This window comes from Sphaeramia orbicularis, chromosome 14 (assembly GCF_902148855.1).
Source record: "Sphaeramia orbicularis chromosome 14, fSphaOr1.1, whole genome shotgun sequence".
NCBI lineage: Eukaryota > Metazoa > Chordata > Actinopteri > Kurtiformes > Apogonidae > Sphaeramia > Sphaeramia orbicularis.
This window is the reverse complement of record NC_043970.1, coordinates 8,991,055-9,004,429: the sequence shown is the minus strand read 5'-3', so window position 1 is coordinate 9,004,429 and position 13,375 is coordinate 8,991,055. Positions and strand designations below refer to the sequence as shown.

Genomic DNA, 13,375 nt, shown 5'->3' with positions numbered 1-13,375 from the left:
ATCAGATTTATTTTTTTTTTGAAGACTGATCCGCTCACTGAATTTTATTCTCTATCGATTTATGGATAAATATAGATTAGTTCAGGACAAAGTGTGTGTGGCTTTGAGAGATGAATGAATGAAGGAATGAATGAGAACCATATGGGGCCAGAGCCATGAACAGGTGCCACACTCACCAGTGGGGTTGTGTGTGTCTGTGCACGCACGTAATGAGATATGATTGTATGGATGAGAGGAACAGAAGTTCAGTTTGTCTATACAATCTGTTTGTCCTGTTGTTCAGTGTGGTTACGACCAACAGTGACCGTTTAGAGTTCTGTTAATAAAGTCACCAGTGCAGAATAACTGGGGTCATCCTTAGATGTCCAGCCGGACGCACGATATATATGTTTAAATAATTCAGTTCAGTTCAGTGTGTGTGTGTGTGTGGGGGGTAATAATAATAATAATGGATTGGATTTATATAGCGCCTTTCTAGACACCCAAAGCGCTTTACATTATTGACCCATTATTCATTTGCACTCACATTCTCCCTCTGGTGGTGGTAAACTACATCTGTAGCCACAGCTGCCCTGGGGCAGACTGACAGAAGCGTGGCTGCCATTTTGCGCCTACGGCCCCTCTGACCACCACCGAACATTCATACACCAGTGTGGGTGGCACTGGAGGCAAGGAGGGTGAAGTGTCTTGCCCAAGGACACAACGGACTGACTAGGACAGAGCGGGATTCAAACCACCAACCCTTCGGTTATTGGACGACCCGCTCTACCAACTGAGCCATGGCCGCCGGGTACATGCAGACAGCTGAGGGGGTCCATCTATAGTCAGATGAGGGTGAGGAGGTCCATCCAAACAGGTGAGGGTAAGAGAGGAGGTCACAGATCCGAGCTCACAGATATCCTATAATACTTTTTCATTCTAACCATAATACTGTCAGATGACTGGAAACAGCGGGAGAGGAGGCATTCATTCTGGGTTAAATAGGGAACGCACCTGTTTAGCGCACCCTTCAACGCAAATAGTGAGTGAACAATGGCTTAGCGAATGCAACGAGCGCAGAAACGGATTTTGCATTCATTAAGCCTATGCGTTCACCGACCCATCATTTGCTCACTTTTTGTGTTCAAGGGTGCGCAAACGGCTGCGTTCACTATTTAACCCAGAAACGTGCCCCTGGTCCTCATAGCCGGTAGTAAGTCGGACCTGTTCCCGATGAGGGTTGGACTCCACCAGGGCTGCCCTTTGTCACTGATTCTGTTCATTACTTTTATGGACAGAATTTCTAGGCACAGCCGGGTGTTGGAGGGGGTTTCAGTTCGGTGGCGGGAGGATCTTGTCTCTGCTTTTTGCGGATGATGTGGTCCTCTTAGCTTCATTGAGCAGCGACCTTCAGCTCTCGCTGGGGCGGTTCGCAGCCGAGCATGAAGCAGCTGAAATGAAGATCAGCACCTCCAAGTCTAAGGACATTGTCTGCAGCTGGAAAAGGGTACAGTGCCCACTCCAGGTCAGGGAGGAAGTCCTGCCTCAGGTGGAGGAGTTTAAGTATCTTGGGATCTTGTTCACGAATGAGGGTAGGATGGAGAGGGAGATTGACAGGCGGATCGGGGCGGCGTCTGCAGTGATGCGGACACTAAACCGGGAAGGTATTAGACCATGTAGGTGGACCACATAATAGGAAATAGTGCAAAAGTCAGAACCTTTATCAACTAAAGTGGCACTGGAGCATTTTTGGGGTCCAGAACCCAGTTTTATATGTTATATGCTATATGTCATACATATATCTATATGTTCATCACTTGACACCTCACTCTTACCCAGCTCCAGCCTTTTCTCCATATGTTTTGACCTCTGGCTCCTAAAAGACCAGGGGCCTCATGTACAAAGACTTGCGTGAATTTCATACTGAAACCTAGTGTACGCCAAAATCCAGAAAAGTCCGAACGCACAAAAAAATCCAGATGTATAAAACTGTGCGTACGCCTGAATCCAAGTACACTTCCTTTATACATCCCAATCAGCGTGGAATTGACCACATATGTTGGAGTACCTGACTCCTCCCTCTCCACACCCACATTTAAATATGCAAATTAGTATAAACAGGGTCTGCAGGTGGGATTCCCTCTGGGATTCCCCTGTCTGCAGGATCGGACGATGACGTCAAGGAGGACGCGAAGCGGAGGCCGAAACAGGCGGAAGGACAAAAGAGACGAACTGAGACCGTTTGAGGAAAGAGTCACCGATATTGTGACACTTTTCTTACAGGGCTGACGCCGATCACCCCCGAGATAAATATAGATTTAGTATTAGTGTAAGTCACACATTAGTTCATTCTACAGGTCATACACAGTCTGATCACAGCCAAACTAGATAAAGGTTCATGCGTAATCATGTCAGGATATCAAAGAGGAAATCATAGACTTGGACTCATTTTAATCACTCAATTTATTATTTTCCAACAATGAGACAGAAGACAGTCAGACCCAGGATCATCTTCCTGTCACAGAGGCTTCTGTTGACTCCCCAGCGTTAGCCGGTCCTCCGGTCCGCCACAGCCCACTGCTGATGCCCGTCTGACCGGCATGGGTCTGTACTGACCCGAGTCACCAGAGGACATCGTGAGGACAATCGGCGGAGTCAATGAGCGACTGGACCGACTAATAAATGTTCTCACAGACATGAACACTATATTTATCAACCTATGAATGTTATGTCCTTGTCTCTTTGCTGTTGCTGAATGTCCATCCGGGCAGGATTGGCATTGATGGATACAGGGTCTAATTGGTTCTGGTTCTGGTTCTGTTGGTTGATGTGCTGCTCTGACAGTAGGATGACATGCCGGTGTGTTCATTGTTCTTCTGTGTATCTCCGATGTGCCCATCAATCGGAGGAATGACCTTTTTCACATTATTAACAGTTTCCCAGTGTCACCTCTAAGTGTCGCCAATGGTTCCAAAGCACTAGAAACGTGCGTACGCCAGCTGTGGACTTGGCGTGAAGGACCGCACATTTCCACGGTCACTTCACTCTTTATACATCTGAACGTGAGCGTGGAAAAGGGTGTACGCCAGGTTTTTGTGCGTACGCACGCTTTATACATGAGGCCCCAGATGATGTTAACTAAAATGATCAAACTCAAGGCTTCAAAACATTGAAGACATATTACATATTTCTCAAATGTCCATTTCTAGTACACAGTTGGCTTTAACCCAAACCAGTGCTTCTCAAACTTTTTTCATTGGAGTACCCCCCTGAAATACATTTTTTTAGGCAAGTACCCCCAACTCTCACTTCAGCATTTTTGATTAGAAATAAAATTGGCAAAATTTGTCTCTGTGTCAAAAGTGTTTATATTTTCAAAACTTTGTAAACAAACAACATATATTTAACTGTAATATTTAAAAAATAACAATTATTAAGTAAATTTTGTGTGCAGAACATAAACTGAAAAGTACCTTCTTTCACTGATAGGAAAAATAAATAAATTGGTCATTATTGAATAAATTAACCTTTCATCAACAATAGATAATTACTTAGCTACTCAAATAAACTCATTTTGAATAATATAAAATAGAAATATTCTTAAAATGTTACCAAAGCTTAAATAAGATGATTGACGATAAAACTATTATATGAATGTATTTATTGTGGTTTATATTTTAGCATTAATTCTCATTATTTATTTTGTATAGAACATGATGACTTATTTAATGTATTTTTCCAAAAAAATTTCAAGTACCCCTGGACTTCTTCCAAGTACCCCTGGGGGTACATGTACCACACTTTGGGAACCCCTGACCTAAACAAAACTGAAAATCATTTGTTTATGATACAAACACATCAATAAAATCATAAGCACAGCAAAGCCCATCTCTTTCAGAATACAAAAGCACTAGCTAAATGGACTAAATGGTGCTTGTGTTTTGTGTGCGTGTGTGTGTGTGCGTGTGTGTGTGTGTGTGTGTGTGTGTGTTCTTGCGCATGCGCGTGTGTGTAATAGCTGGTGTGTGTAATAGCTGATGAATATTAGATCGGTTTTGGCTTTTATTTAGGTACTTTTCTGTCATTTTTAGCCTGATTTACAAGATTGTCAAGAATAGAAATGGCTGGAAATCAGGGAAGAAGCCTGACAGATATGAAAAAAGGATGTTATTTATCACGTTTTTGGTGCTCAGAGACTGCCATAATACAACACATTTTAGGCACTGCCATAAACAAAAGAGCTTGTGTTCAATTATGGGTTTTGCCAATGGATTCAGATTTGATGAAATGCTAAAAAACCTCAACCATGCTCCACTGTCTCTGACTGTAGATGATGTAAGAAGTAACAGACCAGCCAGCCAACTCTGGGAACAGGACAGAAAAGTGCATGAGCTTATAGATGCCACCCCCACCCTCTGCTCTCCCTCACCATCAGTCTTTATCTCTCTCTCTCTCTCTCTCTCTCTCTCTCTCTCTCTCTCTCTCTCTCTCTCTCTCTCTCTCTCTCTCATGCACTCACTCATTCTGTGTGTGTGTGTGTGTGTGAGTGTGTGTGTGTGTGTGTGCGCGCGTGAGGGTGTGTGCGTGTGTGTGTCACTAAGAAAGACTAAAATGCCACAGAGACACACACTCAGTGCTTTGGCAGCACTTTCACAGCCCACAATGACAGAAAAGGAGCCATGAAAATCTCCTAATTATACTGACACACTCAAACAGTGAGCTTTGTCTGCATTCTCCCACATACATACTCACACACAGTCCTGGGCTGTGACAGTCCTGTACAAAGAGCAGAGTGTGGAGAAGACAGTGTGACAGAAAACAGGATTTCTGATGTTAAACGGATTCTGTCTTCATTATTGATGGAGCCTCATACTGTTATGATTTGAGCCTGAAGCCTTTAAATGTAACTGCCCATGTTTTTCACTCTGACAGGTCTAAACTTGGCTCTGTTTACATTTTACTTGAAATCTATATAGAATAATTAAGCAAGCAAAGTAGATAAAAGTACCTGATCATAATGAGATCTGACAGCATCTCGGTGTCATGACCCCACACCAGGCTGTGGACAATTCCCTCTAATTATGACTATTAATATTTTAATCTTTAGTCTTTAACTCTGGTTTGCTGTTTTTCTATATCTGCGGATTCATGTAACTGTTTGTATAAGGTAAAGTGAAAACTGACTTCATGCAGTAAATTCTAAATCACAAAAACACTCTAAGGTTGAGCCCTGTTTATGGACGTTTTCTAAAGTCTCTATGTCAACAGAACCTGGTTCTCATTTGTAAGTACTGATCTGGAAGAAAAATAGTGTAACAAAAATTCAACTGCATATAACATATAACCATATGGTTAGTCTGATGTTCAGTTGCCATTTGATTAATTGATTGATTGATGTGTTTATTGCATGACTTAAAGTTCAGTTCAACAATTATCCAACTTGTAACAAAGGCAAAGATGAATATTGTGAAGTAGGAGTGTAACAGTGCACTTGTTTGTAATGAACCGTTTTGGTTTGCGGCCTTCAATACAACACAGAGGTGTACCGAATGAATACATGTAGCCTATGTGAAAAACACAAACACTCATCTTAAGTTTCCACACGACCCTTGAAGTGGAACAAACACAATATGAGCAGGTTGGCTGCAAGCAGAACCCATGTGCAGGGCTATCCTATACATTCTTCAGCAGCACCACACCACTGCTGAATTCTCAGCACGACTGCAAAAAAAATCCCAAAAAACCACTTTATTCTGAGGCTGTGGCGCCGATAAGGGGAGGTAAACATGACAACAGAGAGTATAGCAGAGGCACAGAAGCCAGGTCGGATGTTCGAGGCATGTTAAGTTTCACTTTTGATTTTCGGTTTACAGAGCACACCCCTCCTACCCCCCACCCCACCCCCTTCACTGGTCTCTTTCACCCTACCAAAAATGTATTGAAAATGTATCGAACTGAAGACCCCTGTACCAAAACATACCGAACTGAAATTTTTCTGTACCATTCCACCCCTATTGTGAAGTGTTTATAAAATAGAAAAATCACTTTCTATAGCATGTAAACCAAACATTGACAGAGAAAATAACTGAGAAATGACTGACTTTAGTAAATGGTGAGGGGCTCCTCACCATTCTAGACATTCATACAGTGTACATTTAATGATATATGGAAATGAGAGTCATTTTTCCAATTGTTATTTAGTAATCTTTCCTTCTGCTTTTAATTGCAAACTAAGTTCTTGTCCTGAAACTCTACCCACAACACATTTGCTGAATAATGATGCAGAGTCATTGTCTGACTTAAGGATGTTTCCTTCCAAATAATTGATTTATAGCTTTAAGAAAAAAAAAAAAAAGCCAAGTCACAACCATTTGGTTTGAACTTCAAATGGAGTGGGAACTGCATTGAACAGAGTTAACAAACATCTTGCACTGATATTCTGCCTGTCTATTGTCTCATCTTTTGCAGCTTTGATTCTTTGCTTAGATGATCATTTCCTCGATGAGACCTTTGAATACAGCCTTTATTTCATTATAATTGCAGCACCTCTAACCTGTCCTCTTTGTTCCATTTCTCAGGTTTGTCAAAATCCTTCCCACTGGACAACTCTCTCTTCGACAGCTGGCTCGCCCAGTCTGTCCAGATCACTGCTGATGACATGTTGAGTCAGTGGGCTCTAGGAGCTCAGCACCGGGACAAGAGCGGCAGCCTGCTGTCTGACCAGGTAAGACCAGAACCTAATGCCTGAGTTGAAATGATCACTTGTACAATACTTTAGACACGTGTAATACACCAAGAGATTTCAACCTGCTTTAGTAGTTTGATATTAAGAAATATATTTCAGCTTCACCTATAATGGATGGATGAGACCAGTCAAAGGCAGGAGCAGGATTAGATCAGACAGAGCTTCAGGCTGGTTCTTGGCAGTGAGTAGCAGTTCACATAGCAAAATTCAAACAGCTGAAATCAGCAGCATCAAATATTCTGTCACCTCTGGAATTGAATCCCACTTCACTTTACTGGTAGATAAAACTGATATCTGAGGCAAGATATGGAGGTCTCTTGCTCCTGAACCAGACTCATACAGACCTATGTTAGATGAGATGAGATGAGATGAGATGAGATGAGATGAGATGAGATGAGATGAGATAAAACATTATTTATCCCACCATGGGGAAATTTCACAGTTAACAGCAGCAACATTACAGCAAGCAAGTGAAGAGAAACAACAGGTAGAAAAAGAACAAACAAGTGAAAAATGAAATATAAAGTGAAAAATAAATAAGAAAAAAAAGATATCTTTATGAATATTTATATAAATTTGGTTTACTTATGTATATTACTTATACAAATATTATATACATACATTTTATTATACATTATATACGTTACATACAGATTTACAACAGTGGAGTGGAGTTTTGCAATTCCACTCTTACTTCCACTATTACTTTTATTATTAATATTTTCTTTATGCATGCACACTTTTTCTTGCACTTTATTCTGTTGCTGCCTTGACCGTTGAATTTCCCTGTTGTGGGATCAATAAAGTCTCATCTAATCTAATTCTATTAATAAAGTAGCTATGAATAAATAGTTCATGTCATTTGTATACTCAGCCAACAGATATCCTAACTTGAGATTTCTACTTGCTGGGATGTGATATATAATGTAGAGTAGTTTATTTAATGAATCACAGGATGCTGACATTAATACATCCTAAAACAGATTCCATTCACTTTAATTAGCTGCTGACAAGTTGCTGTTGTTTTGTTGGTTGTGTTATCTTTTTGGGAATTACCTGAGTATGTGGTTTTAAGTTGGCAGAAAATATCAACACCTGGGGTGGACTAGCCCATGTGTTCATTACTCGTTAAACCACATACTGTACTTAATAAGCCACAAGAGAGTGATTGAAAGTGATTTTACACCTCCAAGTGGTGACATAAAACAAAAAGAGTGAACTGAAATTTGGTATTCCTTAGTTCTGGCTTGTCTCCAGGTAAACCCCCTACCTGACAGAATCATGAAACATGGGACATGAGGCCCTTTTCCACCACAGGAACTTTTGCAGGAACTTTGAGCATTACCCTGAACTTTCAAAAGCCGCAGTGCGTTTGCACCAAAAATTACCCAGGTAAATAACTTTCCCCTGCTCCAAACTTTCCCCAAAGAAGTTCCTGTTAGGGAGGTAGTACTTTTCAGATTACCAGGAACTCTCAGGGGCGGGGCTGTGTGCTGCAGAACGTGGAGTGGTGGACTACACTTACAGCGTTTCCACATTCTGTTCACTTGCCACTATTTAATTAAATCTTTATTTAATTTCCACAAGCTTTGTACTGTGATAATTCGGAAAATGGACCAAAAGAGAAGCTACAAGTGAAAGGTGGACGGACAACGAAGTCCAGGCTCTTTTGAGCTTTTTTGTGGAGGAGGAAATTCAGATGGACTTTGAATCACCGACATGAAACGAGCGAGGTTCGAGTAAAAGCTGTCAGAGCCAAATGTAAGACACAAGCCTAAAGAAATACAAGAAAAGAAGAAGAAACTTATGCAGGATTAAAAGAAACTAAAGGACCACAACGGTCGCAGTGGATCCGAACAAACCAATGGTATGAATTTGACAAATACTCACTGTTTCGTTCATTCCATGCAGTAACAGTAGTCAGCGGCACATCAGCTGTTTAGTCAAAAGTCGGGTTAACCTAATGCTAATGAGTCAACAGTCTGACACTAAACCTGAATCAGAGAACTGGATGCATTCGTGTTGTCGCCGTGAGCGGAACACTGAGTTATTCTTTATGTATTGTGATTTCCACCTGAAATGGACCGGACGGACTCGCCTCTTTTTCCAAACCTGCGGCTCGTTTGTGCCCTTGTCCGTCGTCTCCTGCTGTTTAAAACGGCCCAGGTAAGACATTTGACATGTCACATGATAGTAGTAGGAATCTGTCATCATGTGTTCCGTTATTCATTTTAGCATTTTTATTACTTTTCATATAGGAAAGCGAAAAAGTGACCGGGACCATGGAGTTCCAGACTGGCTGTCCTGGACCAGCTGGTCCACACACTGGTCCAGAAGCCCGAACCTTTCACACATGTTTATTTCCCTTTTAATCTCAAGGCACCTTTTTTTTTTTGCACCTTTCGTTTAAATTTTTAATTTAAAAAAAATTCTAACCTAATTCTGTCTGTTCATTTGCAAGGTATCAAAATATGAGTATAGGTACTTTTATAAGTAATATGCAGTCGAATTAAATGCAGGCATTTGAGTAAATCTGTATGACTTTAGGGTTGAGCCTAGACTATATCTGTAAAAGAACAGAAATGAAAAAGAACCATCCATCGCACTTAAAGTTAGATGTGATTTAGTTTAAGGAATGAGAAATTGAAAATACATGTTCTACCATTTTTAAATAGAAATTAAGAATATGTAATGATGGTTAACTTCATTTAAAATGTTTTCCAGATGGATTAAGTGATTCAGCAACCAGTATAATGTTAAACCCAAACTGTCCACTTAAAGTACTGTGTCATTTTATAGTGCTAGAGCTTAGTTTGTGAATGTACATGAACTGTACTGCACTTTCTTTTACTGCTCCCTCATACATCATCAACCTGATTTCAATAAATTACCCTGAACTTTGGGGTGCGGTGGAAACACAATTAGGAATTCTTAGGAATTCTTTAAGTTCCTGGTAAATAAGTTCCTGGTAATAAAGTTCCTGGGCTTTTGGTGGAAAAGGGCCCATGATGTTAAATTGTCCATTGTGCCAATAGATGGTATGCACCTGAGGTTTGCCTTGTTGCTGAGAGGGGGGATGGGAGCTGTACCTCAGACATGGGAAGGATGTAAATTTCAGGACACATCATCAGTAATGTTGCCAAGATGTTGGAATCAGCAGCCACAATACTTAGACCAAGACGCTGGACCTCAGGTTTGTTTTAGTTAGCCCACTCTGAGGTCCAGTCTTACACTTGACTACAGCTGTAGATGAAAATTCCAGGGAGATGTTGAGAGGGGGATGGGAGCTGTATCTCAGACATGGGAAGAATGTAAAATTTGGGACACATTATCATTGGTGTACCTTTGAGCCATAGAGTGTTTCAGCCTTTCAGCACTAGACACCCTCATCAAAAGTGGCCAGCTACAGGGTGATCAAGCCTGAGCTTGTGTCCCATGCCCAATTTAGAGAAATGCCCAGATGTTTGAATGGCATAGCTCCTGGGACTATGCAAGGCAGGGGCGTCCTCTTCCCTGAGTCAAGCCTCAAGTTGACCGATTACCTTGAATTACCTTTAATTACCCAAAGTGTACATCACAGAGTAGATACAGAAGTCTAGTGTCCTCTCAGATTGACACTTGATTTACATTAGGCTTAAAGGTTAGTATGGAATTTTTGAGCTGTGCCGGTAAAAATGCTAAAAACCAAAAGACTATCAACAACTGTAGCAATAAATATACACAACAAATTCTAAAATGCTTCTTTGGAGAGTTATAGAGGGATTATGTAGCACAAACAAAGAAAACACAGAGCCACAGTATCCACCTCTATGGGAATAGCTAAAATTTCCTGATGTTTTCCTTCACAAGTGCATCATGTTTGAGTAGGTGTTCCCCAAGGAACCTTTTATTGAGAATATTTTGGACTCTGACTTCATGCTCTGCAGTGGAGTTTGACTCTGTGTGAGTATATTGTGTTTACCAGTGCAATGACAGAGCTGATGGTCAGAGCTGACTTGCACTGTGGCTGACCTGCTGTTCTCCTCAGGAATGTGCTCTGTTTGTGTGTTGATTGGCAGGGGGCTCTCACCACGACATAGAACTCCATTGTTTTTGGGATTTATTTTGTTGGGGGCAAAAAAAAAACAAAACAGGAAAGTAATTTTCTAATATAATAAAAGGAGATGTTGATATGGGAACCTGGTATCAAGATGGGGAAGAACATTTTGGACTTTTACATACAGTAGAAAATATTTTGGGCATGAAGGCAAAGTATAAAATAGAGAAGTCTGGGCAGCAGGAAAATTATTTCATGTAGCTTTAAAATGTTGATCTAGAGAGCAATAAAATCTACTGAAATCTGATCTACTAGCCTCTCCGTTGTTGTTCAGTCTTGGTCTGCTTAATTTTTTAACAGTAACTTTCATTTTAGTGTATAGTATTGCATTAAGTCAACAGCACATGTAATTAATTTGTGACTGAACAGGCTCAGCCAGAAACAAGATGTTCTTAACTGCCTGACTATATTCTTCTCAATTTAACTTACTTCTTCTCAATTTAACTTACTTACTTAATAATAAAAACAGAAAAGAACAATCATTCACACTCCAAACCCTCAAAAATACAACTACAAGCATACCTCTCAGATCATATGTCCTCCCTTGTATTTTAAACAAAAATTACATATCTTGTACGCATTCATTAATTACTTTGAAAATGATTGGCATTATTTGTAGCATACTGTATATTTATTTTTATACCACTGGAATTCTTAAATACTTCATACAATCATAGCAAACTTTATTAATAATATGTATGGCTTGGTTTTGCAGTACGACTGTTGAATTTGTTGTTGTTTTTTAGGTTCTCAAAAGGATCTCAAACTATTCCACATACGGTCAGAGGTTATAATGAAGTACTAGTGAGCAGTGCCCTCATGTCCAAAAGTTTTGAGAATGACTCAAGTTTGATTTGTTTTTTAATTTCCTGCTACCATTGATATTAACATTTTTCAGAATTGAAATTTTACTCCTCTCCCCTTTTGTCTCTTCTGAAGCTTCTGCAGGGAGAGGAGAGCCTACTGAATTTGATGATGGAGAACTCCATGCAGTCCACCTGGAAAACACCCCAGCTTGGCCGCAAACCTCGAACAAGCAACAAGCCTCGTGCTCGTGGACAGGCCAACGCCCCCACCCATCCTCAGACCCCTCTGTCTGCAGCATCTGCCTCTGCTGGGAGCAGCCCCTCCACAGCCAAGAGCCTGTGGACCAGCATGGCGGAGGAAAAGCCTAGCAACACAGGACGCAAAGGGGACAGGTCCCAAGGCTCATCCAAGGCTCTGCACCACCACCACCTTCACCACCACCAGACCAGGAGCTCAGACCTGCACCGAGATCCACCACCACAGCCTCCCATTTCCAAAATGGATTCCTGTCATATCTCAGAGGACCGTGGTCCATGGAGCAGCATCCTCACTGGGAATGGCAATCCTGGATCTGGTCTCACATTGAGCTCGCCTCCGCCTCCTCCTGCCTCCAACCCTGTGCACACGGCAGCAGACACAGGTGCTCTTCTCCGTGGCGGAGCCCCACGGCCCCGTCTGGCCCGTCAGGGTAAATCCCGGGGAAGGGGGGTCAGCAGAGGCGGAGCAGATCCTGCAGACCTGCCATTCACAGGAAAGGACACATCCTTGCTGGACACGGCAGAGACTGATGGGTACTTCTCTGATGGCGAACAGAGCGATTCAGACACTCGCTCCAGTGGACGCAAACTCCGCTTGCCACAGTTGCATTCTGGGAATGAGGACCTGCTGAGAAGAAGCGTTCTGGCATCCTAAAGAACTGAGACTTACAAACACACACACACAAACAGAGCTCTGTGGTTTGCAGAATCCCAGTCTTTTGAGTCCCACTGGCTAAATGTTTTTCCATCTGTGCCCAGCATACAAAACATGGCTGGATGGCTTTGTTCAACCAAATCCTCATCATATTTACCAGTGGAAAATATCTTCAGCTCTTAACCTGCTTTGTTTTGAGGGGAATTTGAATGTAGCTGTTTGCCTGTCATACAGTATAGCTACTCCACCACACCATAGTTTGTCGTTAGCTAATGTGATACGTTCAAAAAAATAGGGGAAAAAAGCATTACCTTTAGTCTTCTCTTTTCTTCATTTTAATTTTGTTTCTGGGAGTCGAAGAACCCAGTACTGGCCTCATGTCTGTATTTTCTGCCAGACTTGGGAACAAACACTTCGGGGCATTATTATCATTATTATTATTATTATTATTATTATTATTATTATTATTATTATTATTATTATTATTATTATTATTATTATTATCATTATTGAAGCTGGTTTCAGGGTCTTCACTCCTGGTCTTCTGTGGCCTGAGATACATCCAATGAGTCCTTGTTTTCTTGAATATGTTTAGTCAAAGAAGACAATTTTCACATCAGAGCTGGTCTGAATATGTACAGGTGACTTATGGGACAACATGTGTTCAGCCTTGAAAAGCACAACTAGTTAGTCATAAGAGCTGTAAGCACTTGTGTGTATAATATGTGCTCATTCAGGGTTGGGGTCAATTGTCATGTTGATTCAATTACAAAATGTAAAAGAAAGCCTTGGTTTTTAGACAGAGAAGCAACAGAACTCAATTTTTTTTCCAGCTT

At 41.2% G+C, this 13,375-nt stretch overlaps 1 protein-coding gene across 1 annotated transcript in view; it reads left to right on the top strand.

Annotated features, from left to right (window-relative positions):
• Positions 1-13,375, top strand: part of jade2 (jade family PHD finger 2) — a 458,373-nt gene that overhangs the window by 443,364 nt on the left and 1,634 nt on the right. The window contains 2 exon segments of the mRNA XM_030154999.1: positions 6,558-6,703; positions 11,760-13,375. The exon segment at positions 11,760-13,375 is cut by the window's right edge and continues 1,634 nt beyond it. Coding sequence (XP_030010859.1) covers positions 6,558-6,703; positions 11,760-12,539 — 926 coding nt within the window. The 3' untranslated portion in view covers positions 12,540-13,375.